At 35.5% G+C, this 24423-nt stretch overlaps 2 protein-coding genes across 2 annotated transcripts in view; one reads left to right on the top strand and one right to left on the bottom strand.

The window, feature by feature from the left end:
- Positions 1–24423, bottom strand: part of LOC150104464 (serine/threonine-protein kinase Tao-like) — a 713758-nt gene that overhangs the window by 8544 nt on the left and 680791 nt on the right. The gene's annotated exons all lie outside the window — the stretch shown is intronic.
- Positions 1–24423, top strand: part of LOC150104466 (RING-type E3 ubiquitin-protein ligase PPIL2) — a 314593-nt gene that overhangs the window by 273168 nt on the left and 17002 nt on the right. The window contains exon 15 of the mRNA XM_090395160.1: positions 15239–15375. Within this exon, the coding sequence (XP_090251286.1) occupies positions 15239–15375 (137 nt within the window). The remainder of the gene's footprint in view (positions 1–15238; positions 15376–24423) is intronic.

Genomic DNA, 24423 nt, shown 5'->3' with positions numbered 1-24423 from the left:
TATCATATTCTTTTCCACCCATTCCTGAATTCTGTCTTTGAGCAACTTTTCCAATATTTTTACCACACATTTGAGATATTGATCGATCTTGGAGCCGCCTTTATTCAGCAGAGCTTATTTTGCTTTCCTTCCACCCTCTTGAGACTTTACCAGAGTTGAAACTAAGGTTAAACAATCTAGTTAGAGGTAATGTCGATTCTTTTACACATGATTGTAATATTTGAGCTGATATCCCATCCAGTCCTATGGCAGTATTTGCATTGAGATTCTGCAGTATCCTAACTACAGTTGACCCTTGATCAATGTGGGTGGTTAGGGGCACTGACTCCACACACAGTCAAAAATCCATGTATAAGTTGTGACTCTCCAAAAACTTAACTACTAATAGCCTACTGTTGACTGGAAGCCTTACCAATAATATAAACAGTTGATTAACACATATTTTGTATGTTATGGGTATTATATACTGTATTCTTACAGTAAAGTAAGCTAGAGAAAAGAAAATGTTATTAAGAAAATCATAAGAGAAAATACATTTACAGTACTGTACTGTATTTATCGATCCCGTAAGTTTACGTCATTTGTTTACAAGGTGAATCGTCTGTCTGTCAGTACTTATATCATCATTATTGTCTTATATGATGCAAAACACTGTACATGTTATGCATATTACTAACACTACACATCAAAAATGAAAAGATAATGTGAAAAAGAAATTCATATTTATTTACAGATATAACGATTCTTGCATTGATAATGAAGAAGCAGCAATATGGTTGCTTTATGGTAGCTTAGCCTATACACTAATGAATTAAGTATTATAAAATTTTTATTTTATAAAAAGATTAAATTTAACTGATTAATTAATAAGTTAATTTTGTGCAGTTCTGATTTAATACTGCTTCTGTATGTTTGTTTACATTTCTCTGTCAATTGACTGTGAATGGCACCATGTACAGTCTGTACATGTTTGTGTGCATAAGTGTTGATAAATTTTAATTTTTTTATAATAGATTTGTGTATATTTTATGCATTCATGACATACCTTACTTTTTCTTAATTTTTTCGATATTTCTAAGCTATGCGTTCATCTATGAGTTTTTCAAATTATTGCAAATCTCCAAAAAAATTTTTCTAATATATTTATTGGAAAAAATCTGTGTATAAGTGGACTCATGCAGCCCAAACCTGTGTTGTTCAAGGGTCAACTGTATTTCATATTCATAAAGGGATTGATGCAAGAATAGATTCTTGCATCAATTCCTGTCACAGCAGTATCCTCACTTGGATGATAAACCCTTGCAAAGTGGTCAATCACTAATTCAACTATTTTGTCTACTTCTGTCATCTCTCTTACCATCAGTAGTCATTAAAGTTATCCTTCCATATTATTCTTCCTCTTACTTTCCACATGACAAAAAAATTGTTTGGGATTTCCTTTGGCCTAATCGGCTAGTTTTTTCTCATAATGTGATTTTGCCATTCCTACCATGTGCTGGTACTGCTTGTGAACTGGCTGGTCATCTTCTTATATACCCTCCACAACATCATTTTTTGTTTTCAGCTCCTGCTTAATGATGCTATTCATCCATCTAACACCTATCTGATTAACCCTCCTGACCTTGGGTATACAATCTGATATTGCTTCTTCCTGATACCCCTCAACTGTCTTTTATATGCTGCTAGCATCCCTTGCAGGTTTTTATGCCATAGCACAGCTTCAAGCTTCCTCCTAAGTTTGTCATAATCATCTGCCATGTAGTAGTTGACATATACGTCTTGGTTTTGTTTTGCAACCTCAAGTTTAGATAACATTATCACTCTGACGTCATTGTGGCTATCATAGTTATGGACAGATCTTCAGCTGTAATCCTTTGTCCAGATTCAACACTCTCAAACCTTGAGCCTCCTTCATTTCAAGTAAGTATCTCATAGCATGTGAATAAATTCCATTTCTTTTCCTCCATGTGATCTTTCCTCCTACCAGTTTGTCTCCGTAGCCAAAGTCTATCCTTAATATAAATGATTACTTGTAATTATCAAATCTCATAATTACTTGAATTGCACTTGTTGTGGCATTTTGCTGATGCATGTCTTCCACATCATTCCTTGCATTTCCTGGCCAGTAGCAAAAACTACTGTGATCCGCCATGCCTTTCTTCCTATTCTCCAAATCTTTTTGGCTCTATCTATCTGTTGTTACCAGTAGTACCTCCCCCCCCCCTCAAAAAAAAAATCCTGTTTTTTCTGTCTTCCCTTGAAAATAATATAAAGCAATCCCTCAATTAATGTGCCTAATGCGTTCTTTAAAACAGGTGCACTAATTGAATATAATAACCTATGGGGGAAAAAGTATAATTTATTCCTCAAATTTCTTTTTTGACCCTTTAATTTTTTTTATAAAAGAATCAGGATATATCTCAGGGCCTAGTTAAAGGAAAACCATGAAGCTGAAAGACAATAAAACATATTCAGAATATAAATTTATTATTCTACTTTTTAAAAAAAAATATTGAGCTAACGTAGTTTGGTGGGCATTCTGTTTCTTTTTTGCATACAACTGGCCCTATTGCCTCTTCTACTACTTCTGCAAATTTTACTGCTTCTCTCTTCATCAGGGTCAGCCTCTAAGCATTGCTGCTTAAAAACTTCAATTGTACGAAAAATATTTTTGATTTTTTCTGTGAAATCTCTTTGAGCTTGTCAATGATTAAATTTTCTTCGGGATCTTCCCGCTGTGCATCTAAATTTAGCAGGTCGGAATCACTCAATTTCTCAGAATGAGATTTAATGAATTTAGATTCATTTGAAAAGCCTCTAAAATCATTTGCACAATGTGGAACAATGTGCTTCTAAACAGCTTGCATATTGCTAGCAGTAATTTCATTCGACTTTGTCATTCCAGCATGAGATTTCTCTGATTTGGCCAGAAAAGTCTTGGAAGTCATTTGCTTCCAAAGAAAGCTGGTTTCATTGACAATAAATATTTGCTTGTCACAGTAACCCCCTTCTTTCACAATTTTCTTCAAAATCTCTGGATAATTTGCACCACTTCCTTATCTGCACTTGCAGCTTCACCTGTGATTAGAACATATATAGGCTAGTTCACTTTTTGAAATGCTCAAATCACCCAGTACTAGCATGGAATCCTACTTCTTTTCCATCATTTATAGCCCTTTCTTTCAAGTTTGCAAATAGACTTAATGCTTTTGATTTAATAAGGTCAGTGCTTAGCGAATCCATTTTTGGTTACATTATTTGATCCATGTAGAAAGAAGTCTCTCTAATTATTCAATCATTATAATACTTTGGTTTTGAGTGCATGCATGATGAACTTGGAGCTTTCTCTTTGTATTCAGCAGCTTTGCATAAAATTGCTCTTATAGTTGATTCACTCATTTTTATGTTCTTGTCCTACCTTTCTGGACTCACCTTGTTCATTTTTCTTTATTATTTCAAGTTTTTTTTTTTCAATGAGATTACTTTTTGAATCATTTTCACACTTTCACTTTTCTGTTTACTAATTGTTTTACTCATGATGAAAGGTTGGGGAAATACTTGAAAAAAGTAAGGAAGACAGTTGCAAAGGAAGCATGAGATATGATCAGTAAAATTCTATGTAATTAGCAAACGACATAAATTTTGGCAGTAAATTTGGAACATAGCGAACATGGAAATATTGTAGTATGGCATTAAAAAATAACTTCGTAAAATGTCAGTAACTAAATTATTTCATCCTGGTGAGTGAAACAGTTAGCCATAAAAAATGTATAGATAGAAAATTTTTAGAATCTGTAACATTTATTTTTAAGATGTATATAGGCGCACTAAAAAATGTAGCCTTCTTATGTTTCTTAAAGAGTAGGAGGTTGTTCTCAGTGGGAAAAACAGTATGGGTGAGATTGTTCCAAAGAATAGACGTGGTTAGAATGAAGGAAGCTGATAAGAAGTTAGTTTGATGTGTCCAAAGCTGGACTGTTTATGGGTGCTGGCCAATGAAATAGCAAAAGGACAGTGGTAGTTGGTTTTTCTTTGCCATCCATATTAGGCACTGAAATGGCTTGCAGATCTATTTTATCTCACTCACACACACACACACACACACACAAGGCTGCAAGGCCTTTGCTCCTGACCCTAACCAACATGTGTTGGTTACGGTCAAGAGCAAAGTACTCTGTTTATATTGAGGTAGAAGTCATGATTTTAGGAGCTGAAAGATAATTTGTTTTTGAAAGTAATTAGTAATGACTGATTTTTCTGGATTACTATTTTTGAGTATTTGTTTAATTATAAAGAACTTTTGCTTGTTTATGTGGTTTTTAGGTGTTGTTACTTTTATTATAAGTACATTGTATTCCATGCAAAGGCACCAGTACAAAGAAATGGCAAGCAATTACAGAATGTATGATTTTTTTCACTGCAGTGTGTTCGAAATATATTTCCTTTTGTAGGGTGAAAGATTTATAGAGCGTGCATGTGTTGTGTGTGTGTGTCAGAATTGTTTTGAGAATGAGTGCCAGAAGTGTGGGGAGAGCGGAAAGAATGACAGTAGAGAGATGAATGACAAAAGATGAATGACATAGTAAAGTGTTGGAAGCAAGCAAGATTGCATACTCTATGAATCATAGCAAAAATGAATTGGTAGAAAATGAAGAGTATGACTAAATGATAATAGAGAGTGAGAGAGAGAGATAGCACTTATGTGGAGTAATATGCAGAACAAAATGTGAGAAGTTGGAGAAATGTTTACTGAGAGGTATGACAGAGAAGTGACAGAAGGGGAGATATAAGAGAGAGGACAAGCATTAAGTTTGTATAAAGATTACATGATAAGAGGAGAGTATGAGAAAACCTAGTAAAAATTATTTACCAACTTACATGTCTCAATCATATGCATCCTCCCCCTTCCTCTGTCCTCTCTTCAATACAGGAAAATCTTGCTTAATGCGATTAATTAATCCAATTAATGCACACTAAGCAAAATCGTGTTAAGCGAATGCAATAAACAATAGGAATAATTATAATTCATCCATAAGTTAGCGTAAATTTGGCGGGGGAAAAATTTAATAAGCTATATTAGAGGATAAAGTCATCAAAGTTAATAAAAATCAATTGCTTAAATTTTTATTTATGTCTAAACATTTGATTGAGCTACTTTTTTTACAAAAAAAATTAAGTAAAGATGTTTGAATCGTGCTCGACTTTTTCATCTTGTCATGCAATTTGCAATAGCCGGTGATCGCTTTATCAAGATTTTGGTAGACTTTGAAGCTTTGTTCCATATCAGGATCAGCATCAAACAAAATTTCCTTCGCATGCTCAATCTGATTGAAAACTAGCTCGGGTTCTTTTGCAGTTAGCTTCTTAGTAGTAACATTCTCTTCTTCTTATGCATGCTGTTCTTATAGTTGAAGGAAATCAACTTAACTGTTCTGAATGGGAATCGAGCAAGTTTCTCACATCTTCATTATCCAGTTCGTTAAATCCAAATTCTTTTCCAGTTGCTGATTCCTTCAATAATGTTAGATCTTGGATTTTGCACACAATAAACTATCAAAGGCTTGAGTTTAAATTCGCCTTCTGCATTGCCTCCAAATAAAAGCATAAGATGATTATTAGATACCTTGTTTCTTGGTTGAGATGCTTCAGTTTTAGCTGGGAAAGTTTTTGTTGGCATACGCTTACAAAAGAAACCAATTTCGTCGACATTGAATATTTGCCAATCGTCATAATTACCCTCCTGAATTATCCTTTGCAAATCTTCGGGAAACTTAGATTCCCCAGTTATTCTTATGTTATGAAGTCCAGTTTGATTTTTAAAACAGTCAAACCATCCTAAGCTCGCAGTAAAGCTTTCACGTTCCTCTTGAAATTTTACCTCTTTCAATAAGGTAAAAATATAAAGAGTTTTTGCCTGAATATTCCCTGTACTAAGAGGTATTCTTTTTTGGTTATAATCCTTACAGAGTAATAGAATACGCTCCATCTCGATCATTAAATGGCATCTATTTCAGGTGATCTGCTTTCTTTCAGAAGCAGTAGCAACTTTTCTTGTTCTTTGTATTCTTTGCTCTTATTTAATATAGTCTGAACTGTAGACTCGCTGTATCCCAGGTCTTGCACAATCATTGTATTACTAGCGCTACTTTCGTGTCTCTTAATGACGTCCAGCTTTTCTGCGTGCTGGGGAGTGGCGACAAAAAAATTTTACGTAATGTAAAAAAATCGCGTTAACTGATTGATCGCTCCCTTAAAGTGGGAAATAGTATCATTTCACTCATTCGTGCTAACTGATTATCACACATATCGAATTCGCGTTAAGAGAGGTTTTCCAGTAGACTATATTAAATAAGAGCAAAGAATCATTGACCTCCACATCACTGCAGTAATCTATTGTGATGTCCTCACAATTTTAGTAGTGTGACCTCTAAATTAAGTTCTTATATGCCATTATTCCAATATCTAATCTGTTCCTCTAAGATATCTCCACCAATTTTATACTCTGCATTCCATCTCTGCTACCTGAACTTTAAAACCTTACACTTTGCAACATGGAACTGGCATCGCCACATATCCAGTCTATTCAATGCTTCTTGTAAGGCTGCAACATTTGCTCCATTCCTCATAGTCCTTTCCAACTTTTCATTGTTTGTAAACAGCTCCGTTCAAATCTTCCCCAGTATCATTAACATACAAGTTAAAAAGGATTAGCTTCAAAACAGATCCTTGGTACACATTGCTATGACTTTTCTCTTCCAGGATATTGCTCCCCTATGCACAACTTGCTGATACCAATCAGACAGCCACTCTCCAATCCAATTCACTAATCTGTTATCCAGTCTCATTCATTCCAATTTAATTACCAACACTTGTCATCAGGCAATCTGTCAAAGCCCTTTTCAAAATTCAATTATACCACTATATATGCATCACTATAGAATGATGCTTAATGCCACAGTAAAAATAAATTTATTATGCAAATATTTCATCTTACATATTGTAAGACATCATCAGTACTAACAACAGTAAGGAATGGAATAAAGAAACAGAGTGCATGCTAAATTGAAATCCTTTTGAGGATAACAGTCTCCTACACTTGACATGGTGAGGCATTCGTAACAATTCAGGTTAGATCTATGAGGTAGGGCTTTGGCACTTCCTTTATATAACCATTCATGTTTATATATATGGATCTGTGCAGCAGCTTGATGTTTTCTAAACGGATTCTACAGTTAGTGTTTTCAGTTTCATGTTGTGCCAGGCCAGATTTGTGAGGTTTGATAAGCCAGATGTGGTCTTGATGTTCAGAGGTACATTTATTTACATATTTTTGTTTGTCCATAGTAGGTAGCATCATTGGTGAGAGTTTGTCTTTTGGAGAAGGTAGAAGATTATGAATTTGGCTGATAGGTTTATGGGTAGCAATGAGTTGATATTTGTTTTTTCTTAATATTTGCCATATGTTAGAGATTCCTTTTAATATATGGTATAGACATACTGTCTTCTTGTCTAGGTTGTTGCATAGGTGTGTTAATTATTTTTTGGGTTATTCTTGGATTATATCCATTTAGTAATGCTGGCTGTTTCTTTGGCAATTTCCAGTTCTTGTATGCTCTTGATACTAGGAATTTTACGATCCCATATTTTTGAGATGGATAGTGGGTTGATGTATTGTGAATAACCTGAAAAGGTTGGTTTTCAGCAAACAGAAGTGGAAATGGATCCATCTTGCTTACACTTTTTTTTTTTTTTGTAGATGTGTACATATAGAAAGGAAATACCTTTTGATGATTCTTTTTTAGTGTGAACTCAATACAAGGATGTAGGTTGTTGAATTTTTGTAGAAATGAGTGGAGTTGTGGTTCTGTGTGACTTCAAACTGCAAGGCAAGGATGTCATCAATGTACCCCAGCCAAATTGTTGGTTTGGGGTCAAGAGAAAATTCTTTCTTCTAGGTGTTCAAGAATAAAGTTGGCTATGTTAGGTGATAGGGGTAAGCCCAGTGCATTTCCTTCCTCTTTTTTTATATATTTTATCTTTATGGATGTGATTGTAAATTTCAATAAATCCACTATGTCTGATAAAAAAATAATAATAATACATTTTATATACATATATATGTATATATATATATATATATATATATATGCGCATTGCCCATGTCAAATGCTTTCATCACCTTGTAATGAGTAAGTAGATTAAAACACAATCTCCCTTTAGCAAAGCCATGCTGCTGTTATCATCCCAAATCTTGACTCTCGTTAATCTCTCTAACACTTTTCCATAACTCCAGACAGAGATTAGCCTATAATATGAAGCACAACAGTTTTACTCTCTTTCTACTCCTTTGGAACATTTATGTACTTAATTAACATGCATCTTAGATTGTGTCAAGTCTTACATTTGGCTTGCTGTAAGATTCCTGTTAAATAAGTACATCAAGATAGTTTTTCTTATTGGTAATGCTGTGTTAACATCATTTATTCAGTTTTCCATATACCTCTGCACTATCAGTCTCTGTTCTTCCTTTCCTCTTGTGCTCAAGCTTTACATGATGTTATACTCATAAAAATGAAATACCTTTATGAATTGCTTATTTAATATCTCAACTATATTCTCCACTGCAAGAATGATAACAGTTGTTATCATTCTTGCTTCTACTGGCCACATATCAAAAGAGCTCTCTGGGATATATATATATATTTTACATCATTGGCTAATTGCTGTTCATACTGCACTTTTGCTATCCTTACTAAATGAGTCGCCTTCCTGGCTTGTTCTTTGTACTCTTCATGCAACTAATTATTACTGCTCATCGTATGCTGCTTCCAGATTGTATTCCTGACCTCTTCATTCATCCATTTCACACCTACTATATTTAATCTCCTGACACTTGGAATGTATTCAAATATTGCTTCTGCTAAATAATTCTTATGGTGCCAAGGAACACTGATCTCCTCCACCGATTTCTTCATTCCTCCATATCACACATATGATTAAATAAATTTAATGATTAGAAGCTGAGAGATATCAAAATAGAAAAAAAAATACTAATTATTATTTGATTACACAACTAGTTTTGTTTTCTTAGAAAACTTCATCAGGTGCATAACATGAAAAGAGAAATATAAAAATGTACATTATAAAGGCATCTATAAATTAACTTGCAAATATATTGCTGACATTTGAAGCTGTTCTGAATGCCATAGTATTGTTGGGCACATTTACACAGGCATACTATACTACAACAATATTATGGCTTGAAATGTCAGCAATGCGTTTGCAAGTTAATTTATAACTGCTGCTCATAATGTATATTTTTTTATTTTTCTCTTTTCGTGTTATTTTCATGTTACTCATCCGATAAAGTTTTCTAAGAAAATGAAACTAGTTGTGCAATCAAATAATAAATAGCATTTTTTCTATTTTGGTATCTCTTATCTTCTAGTCATTAAATTTATTTAATCGGATATACACTTTCTTCACAGAAGTCCTCATATGTCATGCCCCACTACTTAAGTGATCACTCTCACTGGCTGATGAGATGATGAAATCCAAGACCCTCGATCCTCATGTGCCCTCTGTAATGTGCTGTCCAAGATAGTTATGCCTCAAAATCTCAAGAAATTTGTTCTCTTGACATCACCCTAGATGTCATCTCTTCATTCTATTTCTTTTTCTCTTTTCTTATTTGCTAGCGCTAATTTGCCTATACGTTTCTTTCTCACTGTCCTCCATATTGCCAGATCTGTATTAACATCCAACACTAAATATTTCATCCTGTCCAATTATACTTCACCCTATACTGCCTTAAAACTGTTGCCACTATTTTCCAATATAATTGCCCTGCTGTTATCAACATTGCAATCCTCTCCCTTCCCTGCCCTTTCTATATTATAAAATATACACTTCCATCGTTATTCTTCCCAGGAGATCGTCCTTGTCCAACCACATCTCAATTCCAAGTTTTGGGGCTAAGGTACTCGTTAGTTCGACAGTTTTGTTTCTCTTATTTCTGATACTCCCGGCATATGTAAACAAGCATAGTACAAGTAGTTTCTGACTTTACATTAACTTGTATTAATGAATTATCGTTCCTAGCATGCCCTCGTGAAGCAGGAATTTATTTCCTATAAACATGATGATAAAAATGGGTTATGTAATAAACAATGAAATTTGACTACAGTAATGTTGAATAAAGGTCAACAAAACAATAGTTTAATAAAGTGTTAATTATCATGTAAATGTGTACATAGTACACAAAGGTCAAGTGCATAGGTAATATTTCAGACAAAGATGTTTAGTCATTTCTAACTGCATGTTTGCATAAATGATCTCATATATTTTGTTTTCATTTATATTCCTCTTTGTTGTTTCTTTTTATTAGCATTATTCTTTTATTAACATCATCATTACTAGCCTTGTTGGCTGAGTAGTTAGTATACTTGCTCTCTCCAACCAACAGGCTGCAGATTCAAATCCCACCATGTACATGGATGTTTATGATTGTCTTTAGGTGGAAGATGAATTTCATTGCCCAGTATGAGACCACTACCCCACTTATTGGAGGCCTGAAGCAGCTTGAAAATTTTCCTTTTTTTGTCTCTAGTGTATGTGTAGAAATTGATAAAAATAGAAACAAAAATCCTTAGCCCACCTACTTTACAAAATGTACTATAGGTTTGCACATAACCTTTTGTGGATGAGAGCAAAATATAAGAATTTTCCAAAATATTACACTGTTTTATGTTATATGACATTACTTATTTTAAATTTTGTTGATATTTGGGGGTGGGGGGGGACCTGTATACCCAGGAACTGCACTAATTGGTGGAATTTGAGGCAAGAATTGCCTGTAGTTTAACGTCCTGCTGACACTCTTCTGAGATAATATGCTTGCATTCCTGGACCATGGCCATTCCTTGTTATTACCCCATAATTTTCTCAAGATTCGAATGCTCCCCTTGCATCCCAAGCCATCCAATTCCTGTTGTCTGCTCCCATACACATTGCTGCTGCTTCCAGCATTCACCTTTCTAATGCAGTGTTGCTCTATCCACCCTGTGACCACTTTCATTTCCCTCTGTGTTGCATTTCATTTCTCTCATACTTATCTGTTCATTTACAAGCACTCCTTCAGTTTCTTCTTACTCTCTTGCTCTTCATCACTTCTTACTTTCTCCGGTCTCTTATTCATTGCTGTTATTATTCTCCCTTCCAACAACAATCTCTCCACTTTGCTTACACCAAAAACATTTAAATGACTTCACTCTTATATAACTCCATCTGTCCCTCAAATTTATCCCACATTCACAAACTGCATTCCTTTCTCCTCATGTAGCTCTACCATCATTCCATTCGTGAACACATCATCTGAACTCATCACTATCATACCTGGGCATGATAGTATGCTACATTGTTATCTTTTACCCTTAATAACCTCGCATCCATTCTCACATTCCTCCTTGTTCCTAACCAAATCATTTGTTCATATTACCACTACCCTTTCCTGCCTGCCTACTCCTCATAGCCAGTATATCAGTTACTCTCCTTCTTAGAAAACAAACCTTCTGTATCTTTAATAATCAAATTGCCATACACCAACACTCGCAGATCATTCATTAAGATCTTTTATTCCATTTTTCTTCACCCTTCCATTCATATCCATAGTACCTATCATTTCTCTCTGCATCATATCATGCCTCATCTTCACTCCACTTTCATATCATGCGTCATATTCATCTCCATGTTCAAATCATGCATCATTTTTTCAATCATTCATGCTGACATCAGTTACACTTTCTTTCTTTCATGCTCTTTTACTGTCATTCACACTTTCTCATCCATCAGTCTTGGATGTCATAAGCAAGAACCCAATTCTTAATTCAGCACTTTCTTTAAATGGAAAACAAATAGAAAGAGTGGCAAAGTTTAAATATCTCGGATGCTGGCTAAATGAAGATTGCAATCCAGAAATGGAAATAAAAGTTAGAATTTAAATGGCAAGAAAAAATTTTCTGTTGATGAAATCAACACTGTGTAACTGCAGTTTAAATATAGAGCTTAGAGTACACATAGTTAAATGTTATGTATCTGCACCGCACAGCAGTACGGTGCAGAAACTTGGACCTTGAAGACAACAACAATAAAAAGACTTAAAGCCTTTGAGATGTGGTTATACAGACGAATGTTAAAAACCCCATGGACAGCAAAAACGTCCAATCAGGAAGTACTGGAACAAATGGGGAAATCACGTGAACTTTTAGATACCATAAAAAGAAGGAAAACTGCATATCTTGGTCACCTACTTCGTAATGAAAAATATAAGATACTTCAATTGATTATAAAAGGGAAGATAAATGGAAGAAGAGGACAAGGAAGACAAAGAAAATCTTGGCTGGCAGACATCAGATAGTGTATTGGCATGAACTCTGAGAGACTGCTAAGAGTGGCTGAGGGTCGCTCAAAATTTGCCAAGGTGGTTGCTGACCTCCGATAGGAGATGGAACTCAAAGAAGTACTCTTGGTTGAAAGGATCAGCTCTAAAAATTATTGAATAAAATGGAGTTTTAAAGGAGCTATGCTTTGTTGATAATAATTATTTAATTAATTTAACTATTTTTATTAATCAAAATTATAATTAGACATTAATATCAAAATGAGCCTGGTTATATTTTTTGCACTTGTAAAAGAAATCATCTCTGATATGATGACTTTATAAGTAGTGCATTTTTTATCAAGTTTCTTTACCTTTGAAATATAAAATCATAAATACAAACATCAATGATTTTCTGGTGTCCTTGGTTCAAGAGCAATGCTGGATTAGCCATTTTGCCAGACCAGCAGAGGTCACATAATATTTCATCAGTACATCTCTAAAATACTTACATTAGTACAAGTATGAATGATGTAGGTTTATGGATACAGTACAGTATAAATGAAGACAGTTATATAATTTCTGTACTTCAAAGAACATATTAAATAATGTAAAGTTCTTGTGCCATCAGGAGAATTATCAAACATCAAGATAGGGCTCAACTTATACCAGTATTTCTTTAGTATTGATGCTTTATTCAAAGCACTGCAACTAACTAATGCATGCCTTTCATGCTAATTTCTTTTACAGAGTTATCAGCATTTACAACATCCCAACAAATGTTTCATAAATATTGAGTGATTTAGCCTTCATAGAGCATAATATTTCTTGGAGTTGTATAAGAGATAAACAGTTGTCCAAATTTAGAAGAAATTTGCAAGCATCACATATACAGGGTGTTCGGGATAAATTTGACAGTTTCGTAAGGAAAAAGAAAATCTTCTTTGTATCTATTAAATTTAATGAATTGACAAAAAAACATTACAGGCAGAGTTAATTACAATACTATCAACAAGATTTACTCAAAATAACCACCATTAGCATCGATCACAGCTTCAATTCTGCTTTGGAACCTCGAACAAGCTGATGCTACAGTCTCCCTGGGAAGGGCCGCAAAAACTGTTTTAATTTTATCCATTAACTGGGCTTTTGTATTACTGGAAGTGCGATTGGTGTCTTTTTCAACTGCGCCCCATACAAAATAATCCATGGGGTTAAGGTCTGGGGAGTTTGGAGGCCAAACATTTGGACTGGTGAAGTCGTAGAAATTTTCAGACAACCATTTTTGACTTTTCCCAGAGGTGTGGCAAGGGGCCGAATCCTGCTGCCATACATACGGCCTACCATTGGCTACCCTTGTTATCCAGGGCTTGACTACAGTTAGCAACTCCACGAACAAAGCCCGAATTCCAATGCCAGGGTTCTTCAACACCTGTTCCTGCAGATTTGCGAGGAATTCTGCTGTACGAACGCAATCAGATCGTCTGCTAGGGATCTTTCTTCTTGCTACATCCTTGTAGTCACCATTGCAAGTCTCTAGTTCATGCCTGATTGTTTTTACTGTATTCAGGGAGCATTGGGCAGCAGTCGTAATATCCTTATTTTGATGGCGGGCACGAATCATCATGATACAAGTTATTCTCTTCCATGATTCAGGTGGGTTCCAGCTATCCATCCTTTCTGACATCTTGTATATGAATGAAGAAGGGTCCAAACTTTTAAATGAAGAGAAGTGTGTGTTAATACATGTAACTTACGGAAAAATATAATTAATTATAAATATGTCAAATTTATCCCGAACACCCTGTACATGTGCACACAAAAGAGAAGATTTTACACAATCTCACTGGTAGTCTGGGTATATTTTTATTTGCACAGGATAATTTTTAACCTCTTTTAAGGCCCTAGGACATTTAATTTTCCCCATTGCCTGGGTTTATACCAGTGTGTGCCTGCTGCAATTCAGCACCTTAGGAGAGTAATTCTGTCCTTCGATTATCTAAATTCTGTGGGCCAGCTCTTCTTCATCCTCTGCTGTTGAAGCAAGCCTTTCACAGTATTCATCACCAGTATGGTGCAGTGTCATCAGCATTATATGATGATTAGAGACTAAGACACTCATCAGCTACAAGTTTAGTAAATTCGTCCACATATTTGGTTGCTACTTCTAGTTTGTGAACCATTTTTTACTACATACTTTATGCATAGAAATTCCATGATGCTTTTTAAACGTTTGAAGCTATTCTTCTATATTCCCACTCATGTTTGGATATAAGTTCTTTTTGGAATAACTTAGCCTGCTTATATTAACATCCGACAAGTCACTCCAACATTGTCAAAACTAAACCATTTCATCATGCTCAATACTTGTTCCATTGTTCATTGTTATTCTGATACTCATTTGGTTTTCTTGCAGTCACTTCATTTTGGCAAAGAATTTCAGTATTTTTTTCCTTTGCTTTATATTATAAGAAGACAAACCATAACACAGTTTCTGGACTGCGAAATACATTGAGTTGTTTCGATACTTCTATCACAACACAATGAAGAATCACTCAAAATGGATCACCACAAATGCAGAGGTAAACAATTAAGTGAATACAAGGCACATGCAATACTATATCTGGCAATCCAGTTAACTATTTGAGCAGTCACTGGAATTTCGAGTGCACTATTGTAATTCTCTCCAGATTCTAGGCGATGCCGGACCATCTGTTGCCAGAAAATCGATGATGTACTTGTAGTTGATCTCCATGTAATGAAAATAGAATGACTGTACTAGATTAATAAAATTTAGTATAGTTATTACCTGTATAATTTCTAAATATTGTATACATGATATTACTGTTTATTCAATTGCAGCTAGCTAAAGAACGAGAAGATGAAAAACAAAAACAACAAATATCATCTGTATCAACCCAAGAACAACTTTCAAATAAGAGCACAGACTTGAAAACATATCGTGAAGGTGTGGGGAAATATGTTAATTTAAAAACTATGTAAGTATTTATTATTTAATGAGAAATGTGATTTTTGCTGTTCTTAGAAAACTTTCTCAAATGCAGTTAATTAGTCAAAATTTTCTTACTTTATTTAATTTATAATAAAGAAAATTGTACTTCATTTTGTTCTACCATCTTTCTTTTATTTATGTACTGCTGTTTTATATGTACTTTTATTTATTTTGAAAGAAATTGTAAATTTACTAGACTAAGTTTTGATATGTTAAAATTCTTCTAGACTAAGTTTTAAAATATGAATTATATTCTTATAGGAGTATTTTTAACCTATTCAGTTTTGATGATGTGTTTCCCCTTGGCTGGAAAGACCTGGATTCAGATATCTAAGATGCAGAGAATGTCTGGAACTTTTCAACCAAAAGTGAGCTAGCTTGTCTCATACAGAAGCAGAAAGTAAGACTTGAAACTCAAGTTTTTGCTTTTCACAGACTGTCCAGATCATTAATGTGTACTTTGACAGATATGGGCTATATGTTTAAGTGCATTTCATAGGCATGGGCATTGAATTGCTTTCCTTTCTAAAAAGTTTATGAAATCACCTATCACTATAGCAGACACCATTATAACAAACTCAGTATATGAACTACTGAAAAGTGATAACTGATATTCAGAAGCACAGTGTTTTTGTAACTATCTGCTATAACACTCTGATTCTGTGTTATCAAAGTCCATTCTCTATAGCAATCATTGATTATACTTGTGTTACTTATCATGTGATTGTTTTGGAGAATATACTTACCCACAGCTGATATCATCATGCATATATCATTTTCAAATATCTCTAAGCATACCAGTGCTACAGTCACTTAAGACTGTCTTTGTTTGTGACAGCATATTCCATGAATTCTTTTACTTCAGTGTGTATTTTCCAGGAGGATGTGACATAATTTTGGTGTTTTTGATTACCTTAAAAATATGCTTTCAGAACAGAGGTATTTATTTGTAACTATTTCAAGCTTGCTCTTAAGATTGTCATTAATTAAAAATTTACTGGATATATTTATATTTATATATCTACAAATCTGATTGAAACAAACAAATAGAAAATATTGCAGTCTTACACATTTAGGTTACTTATTGGTCCTTTTAAATGAAAATATACACTAATAAATAAAATATAATAATAATTCATATCTGATAAATTAGAACAAGTACCTAAATAGTGATTGAATGAGAGAATGAAATTGCAAGAATGTGCAGGAGGGAGCAGTATGCAAGAGATATTGCATTTAAATGCAAAAGGGTGCAGACATTTGGAGACACTTGTTTTCTGCGCAAGTTGAGAGTGTGTTGGGACAGGGAAACTAGAATTGCACAGGTGGAATGCTGCAGGGATAGTGACCTGAGAAATAAGGGAATGTACACTACATTATAGAGCCAGGTAAAGTATGGGGGGCAGTAATAATGGCTATAAGAAGGCTGGCAATACACCGGTTTTTCTGCATACAAATGCTAATTGCATTAGGAGTAAACGGAATGAGTTTGTGGCACTGATTGACTCAGTCTCTCTCTCCAGACCTTGTTGGTATCAGTGAAACTTGGTTAACTGAGGAGAATATGCTAACAGGGATAGAAATCGAATGATATAGCATATTTTGGCAGAATAGAAAAGGTAAATATGGTGGTGGTGGTGGTGGTGGAGTGTTCCTCATGATAAGAGATGAATTGTGCATTCTCAGGGTGGAGAATCTCAGCAAATCACACTAATGGTTTTGAGAGTATATGGTGTGAGATGGATGTTTAGTGGGTTGTTGCTACTACAGACCAGGGAATATAGATGGTGATGAGCAGGAAATGTTTATACCAGTTAGTTTGCAAGTGCAAATTGGGCAATCATTATGGGGGGACTTCAACTGTATTGACATAAATTGGGCAGAGGAGACAGCATGCAGTAATAAGGGAACTGAACGTTTGGATTTCTTGAGAGACAACTGTCTTAGCCGCATGTAGTGGAGGGAACATGAGGATCAAGAGTTCTGAATTTGCTCATAGCATCAGAGGATCTGATTGTGACTGAGATGGCATACTTGCCTCCCATTGGTGAGAGAGTGACCATGTTGTCCTGACTTTGAAGGTGATTAGGCATGGGAGTGTCAAATCAGAAGGAAGTTATGTGGTATAAAGCAGGCGACTGTCATAGACTTAGAAACTAGCTTGCAGCAGTGCAATGGACGAAAGAATTTAAAGGAAGAGAGGTTGTTAGTGTATGGGAGATAATTAAGAAAAAATTGTTGACAGCAATGACAGATTGTATGCTTTGAGTGAAGAAGATAAAGCAATTTAGTTTCAAATAGATGACAAAAGGGATAAAAGAAGAATTGGAAAGGAGGGAAAAAAAAGATTATGGAAGGCATATAAAGAGAGGTGAAGAGCAGTCGTATAAGGAATATAAGGCTCAAGCTAAGAAAGTGACTAGTATTGTAAGGAGAGAGGAATTAGAATATGACAAGACAAGACACACCATTGCAATCCAAGGAGAATCCCAAATAGTTTTACTGTGTGGCAAGTAGGGGGAAAATGATAGCAGACAGATTAACTTTCAGGATAGATGGGAATCCGGTTAGCAAAGTAGATGACACAGTTGAGCTATTTAATGATCACCTTATTAGAGAGTGTTCCATCCTGGTACTACAGACTTTATTCCTAGGAGGAGAGTGAGTGGTGAGTTGTTAGAAGTGAATGAAGAGGATGTATTCAGAATACTGAGTACATTAAATGTCCATGAAGCTGGGGACTAGGTGGAATTTCATCGTGTTTTAAGGGAATGTGCTATGGAACTGATTGTGCCATTAACTTGACTGTTTAATGAAAGTCTTGTAATGGAGCAGGTTCCTAGAGAGTGGAAGGAGAGTAAGATGATACCATTGTATAAGGGTGGTGGTAGAATGGTGGTATCCAACTATAGGCTTGTTTGTATTTCTTCTGTAGGTATTAGAGAAATTTTAGAGAAATTGGTAAGAACTCATATGCAGAATTAGGCAGGTGAGGGTAATATTTATGCAGGCCAGCATGGATTTGTTAAAGGGTGCTCTTGTTTTTGTAATCTGGTAACCTTTTACAGTAAAGTAACAAGAGCAGTGATTGAAGGTAAGGCATGCACTGTCATTTTTTGGATTTTTCCAAGGCATTTGACAGGATGCTACATGACAAGTTGATTGTTAAGTTACATCATGCGGGTTTGGATATCAGATTAGTGGATTGGATTGTTATTGGCTCTCTGAGGGAAGTAATCAGGGTGTAGGAAGGTTACAAGTTCCACAGGGTTCAGTCCTGGACCATTATGTTCAATCTTTATGTCAATATTGTCACAGGACTACAGAGAGATGTTGAGATTGTTTGCAGATGATGTGAAGCTTCATCTGCAAACAAAGAAGGATTATTAGTAATACTACTGATGTTTTGATTCTTCAAGAGGATTTGAATAAGTTCGAAGGGTGGGCAAAAACATGGGGGATGTCAGTTTAATGCAACTAAATGTAAGGTTTTAAAATTTGCGATCCACAGAAGGGTTGCTTCATACTCACTTGGTGGAGTTATACCGAAAGAAGTGGAGGAAGCAAGGGATCATGTGGTGATTATGGATAGAGAGATTTCAAGTTCCAGAAGACATATTACAAAGGTTGTGAAGAAATCTCAGAGAATTGCAGCACTGTTGATGAGAACATTGATCACGAGAGATAAAAGTGTGCTGTTCCCATCATATAAATCTTTGATCAGACCACATTCATCTGTTAAGAATGTGTTGAGAGGACATCGTGTTGGAGGTTTAATGCAATATTCACAGCACTAGGAAAGGATTAAAGACTAATCTTAATGCTTCCAATATTTTGTCGGGTCACTAAGACATCTTCAGGGAGTACAAATGACACTTGTAGCACACACAAAGATTACACAATACTTAATGAAACACGTGGGTGTTTCATTAAGTATCTGGGTGGCGTGCCCTCTATAGGCATTTGTAGGCAGCCTAGGATGTAAACTGGGACCTCTTACAATTGTTGTTTCCCAAATTTTGGAAAGTTTTATGCATTCATATTTGTTTAGATTGGGTTGATTACTGAGTGCTGCTGCAGATTACATAAATAGTTTTTCCATTTTAAGTTTACTATGGTGGAGCATGTGGTTTTCTTCCAAAAGATCCTGTGAGTTGTGTCCAATACATGGTCTGCAAGGCCAGATGGGCCATTGCAGGAACAGGGTATTTTGTATACTCCAAGCATTGAGAGAGGAGGAAGCTGATCTTTTGGTAGATACACCTCTGATTCTTTCACTTCCAATTCTCCTAATACTTGCTCTCTTCTGTATATTGCTTGGCATCATTTACACCAGTATGATATGTGCTGATAAAGTGCTCATTCAATAATTCTACTATATCCTTTGCAGCTGTTATTCTGCTGCGATGATTATCCACCAGTGTTAACCTGCCATAATTATTCTTTCTCTTGCTTGCCATATAACAGAAGAATTTCCTTGAGTTAACCTTGGCCTGACCAGCCAATCTCCTTTTGTATACCATGTACCATGCTCATCACCTTTCTAGCCTGTGCTTTATACTTTTTGTGGATTCGATCACCACCAACTGTCTTGTACCTCCATAACATTGTTTTCCAGCACAACTTGCTTGATTTCACTATTTATCCATTTCACTCCTACTCCATTTACTCGCTTAATCCCTGGTATGCAGTTATACATTGCTTTTGTCATATACTGCCTTATGAGTTTCAATGCATTTTGAACATCTTTTCTGCTCAGTTCATCTACCCAACGTAGTGATGCTAACTGACTACAGAGCTTCCTATAATCAACTGCTTTATACTTCCACATGTATCCATTTTTGGCAGTAACCTTTTCTTGTTTCATCATTCCCGAACAAGTATGTCATGATCACTCTCACCAACCGGCAGCAGTGTCAGTACCTCTTTAACAACTACATCTTGTGAAGTTATCACCAAATCCAAAACATTAAAGCCTCTAGTTGCTTCAATCACGTGCTGCTTGAGATACTTATCTCTCAGAAATTCCACAGGCTCGCTCTCCCTGTTCCCATACACTATCTTCTCCTTCCAGTCTATATTTCTGTAATTAAAGTCTCCCATCAGAATCATCTTCTTTTTTACATGCCCAACTAATTTGCCTAAACATTTCACAGTCATTATTCTCTGTATTCCCTGGCCTATAACAGCATCTTATCAGATATACTAACCTGTTTATTTCAACTTCACATCGCACAGATTCAAAATCTGTGCATGCACCATCAACCTCCACACTTTGCAGACACCATTCCTCTGCAATCATTTACAGCACTCCCCCTCTTTTCACATTTCTATCCTTTTGGAAAATTATATGTTCTTCTAATTCTATTTCCCAACATCACATCCTCCTTAGACAACTAAGTTTCACTTATTCTAATTAACTTTGGGCATACTGACTTAGTCACTGCCACAAACTCAGCTCTCGCAAACATAACAATCTCTGCATGTTTGAGGTCATTCTACCAGCACCAAGATTCTCTATTCTAGCTGAGACATCTCTCTCTTCGGTCTAACCACTCCCGTTTCCCAGATCCTCGTTCTGATTTCCATTCCTACCTGTCTCATCCTCACCTTGATGCATTCCATCATCTTGTGCTGCTGCTGCAACTACATATCCATCTTCCTCCTGTCGTACAATCCGTTTATTTGCGCTATCCTGCTTCACAAGTAGACTCTGATCATTTACTATATTAACTTCTTGACTCTGTGTCTTCTCAGAAAACAATACTTTCTAAATGCCCATCACCAAACCCATTCAAATATAATCCATCAGCTTTAAACGATTCCAACTTCCCTTCAAATTCACTCCACAGGTTTAAAATTGAACCCCCTTTTCCTTGCATAACTCGTCCATCTTACTATTCGTTATCTCTGCTCTCCTTCTCAATTCACTGTCGTCATATCTAGGCAACATGCCTATGACATCCCCAACAACACCTGTATCTGCTGCAACAACTTCCAAGTCTCTATCAACATTCTTCTTCTCCCCCAACTAATTTATTTTGCCCATGACTACCACTAATATTGATGCTTAGTCTCCTTTCCTGCAACTTATCAGTTATTTGTTCATTGTTCCACCAGGAAAGCATGTTTTGTGCAGTTTATTTGTAATCCCACCTCTAATGATCGAGTCCCCATACAATGATATACGACTATCCTTTGACTCTTTCTTCATAATACTAACTTCCTTCTTCTCATCATCATCATCAGCCAATCTCTTCTTTAGATATTTAATAAGCTCTTCTAATATGATCCTGATGCTTGCTCCCATTTCTATTCACTCTAATCTATCAAAACTTTTCACATATGTTAATGCTTTCCTTCTTCTCGTTTATCCATACATTCCACAAATCTTTCACAGTTTTTGGTGCATATGAAAATTCCAGTAGCAATTTTCACAATGCATCCACTGCGAAAAATCCAAGGCATAGCCAGACTGTCGTATTGGAATAGAATGTGATTAGTTCATCATTTTCAGATAAAATAGATAAAACTGGGAGAGAGGAGGGTTGCTAATAATTCCAGAAGGCTTAAATCCAGTCAGAGTGAAATCTCCAGTGCTGGCATTAGTAGTAGGAGTAATATAGTCTTAAGGTTGTTTGGTGTGAAATGGAAATTAGGAAGAAAAAATACCCAGTCGGATGCTATTACAGACCATAATCATCTAAAGAGGACTGTGAATTGCATAGATAAATCCTATTATTTCAAAGAAAACTATCATTATGGACTGTTTCAATTATAGAAATCTAAACTGGAATAGATTGAAGGGAGGCAAAAGTATCCAAGCTGGGGGGGGGGGATAATTTATGGAATTACCTGCAGATAAACACCTTAAATGAGAGTGATCATGTGGTCTTCACACAGGAAGGATAACACATGTGAGAGGTCTGACTAAGAACATATGTGACATTTATAAGGGAGGGGGGGTTTATAATAATAATAAACAGAGGTGGATTAAAGTAATGCCTTCACATGAGAAACTTCAGGATAGTAGAATCAGCAGAGCATAGGAAGTAGTCAAAGGATGTTTGAAGGAACAGTGTCTGATTGCATCCTCAGAGTTACATCATATAGGAGTACAGTGGATGAATAATACTTTAAAGCAGCATTTCTCAAACTTTCTAAGCCCAAGGATCAGTAAAATGTCTAAAACAATTCTAAGGACCACTAAGTTACAGAGGTGGGGTGGGGGGAGATCTGTCCTGGGCCGCACTTTTTAAAACAGCAACTGAGTGATGAAATAGACTTCGACAATGTCATAGACGATTTTGCGAACAGAAAATCAAGCAAAATAACATTTTAGAATGTTGGAATTAAAGTTTTACTTCAAAAATAAACAGTGTTTTTAATTTATTTCTATATATGCCTTTTTGACTTTTTGTAATTTTTTTTAAAAAACCTATGTAGGAATTTACCAACATTTCAGAAAAACTGTGCCATTTATAACATAATAAATCTAAAGCATGTTTTGAGTACACATGGAAACATCATCAAATTCCTGCCATGTACCCTCAAGGGTTGTACAGGATATGATAGTACTACATGAAAAAAATTACATCATTACTAACTTCCTATCTACAATTTTCCTCCAAATCAGTCTGTTACTTGTCAAGACTCCAAAATTAACAGATCTTATATTTCTATCGTCTAAGGCACTTTATACTGTATCAATCCACCTATATCTTAGTCTTATTCTGTGTTGTTTTCCTGCCAACCTGGCAGAGAACACTTGTTTTGCTAATCTTTCCTCATCCATTCTATTTAAGTGATCATACCACCTGAGATTAGCTCTGCTAATGCATTCCTGGATGCTGACAAAGTTCTTTCCTGATATCCTCGTTTTTAATATGATATTGCCATTGATGCCATCTGTTCACGTCTATAATCTTTCTCAGGACTCTCATATCTGCTGTCTCTAGTCTTTGGTCAAGTGTTTTACTTCTGACCCAGCTCTCAGATCCATAAGTTAAAACTGGCTTGAACACCGTCGTATACGTGTATACAGCTAATTTAGTGTTCCGACTAATTTCTCTCTTATTCCATAAGAATTTATTCAATTGACTTCCTACCATACAGCTTTGCTGATTCTGTTGTCCATTTCTATATTTAATTTACCATCTTCAGTAAAAATCGTGCCTAAGTAGCTGAAATGTTTCACTTGTTCCACAGGTTCTCCATTCACAACACAGTTGACATTTTCAATGATTCTGCCTATTTTCATCATCTTTGTCTTTTTATTGCTTACCTTCACACCATATCTATTACAACAGCTATTCAATTTAGTCAAAGACTCTTGCAGACTTGTAGCGGATTTATTTAGAAGTATGACATCATCTGCATAAAGCAAAGAGCTGGCATTAACATCTCCAATTTTGATATCATGTTTAATACCACTTTCCTTCATAATGTGATCCATATAGATAATGAATAACAGAGGGGATAATGTACATCCTTGTCTCAAACCAGATTTAACATTAAACCATCTTCCTGTACTTCAATTCTAACTACTGACTTACAACTCAAATAAAGATTAAGTATTGCTTGATATAATGCCCCATTGACACCATATAACTGCAGTGTATTGAATAGCTTCTCTCTTGGCACCTTGTCATAAGCCTTTTCCAAATCGACAAAACTTAAATACAGATCTTTGTTATATTCCCATGCTTTCTCGACTATTTGTCGTAAAGTGAAGATCTGATCCTGACAGCCTCTATTTGGCTTGAATCTAGCTTGTTCTTCACCAAGCTTTTCTTCCACAATTCTTCTCAACCGTTTCTCAAGTATACGTGCATAGATCTTGCCAGGAACCCTCAGTAGGGAAATACCTCTGTAATTCTCACATTCAGTTTTATTTCCCTTTTTATATATGGGTACTATGAGAGCTCTACTCCAATCATCGGGAATTCGTTCCTCTGTCCAGGCTTTCTTAACTATGCAGTGCAGCCACTGTAAAACTCTTATACCACCATGCTTCAGCATTTCTGGTCGAATA

This window comes from Typopeltis vanoorti, chromosome 7 (assembly GCF_054136105.1).
Source record: "Typopeltis vanoorti isolate ZY-2024b chromosome 7, IOZ_Tvanoo_1.0, whole genome shotgun sequence".
In the NCBI taxonomy this organism is placed as follows: Eukaryota; Metazoa; Arthropoda; class Arachnida; order Uropygi; family Thelyphonidae; genus Typopeltis; species Typopeltis vanoorti.
Note: the sequence above shows the minus strand (reverse complement) of the source record. Positions and strands in the feature narration are given on the sequence as shown.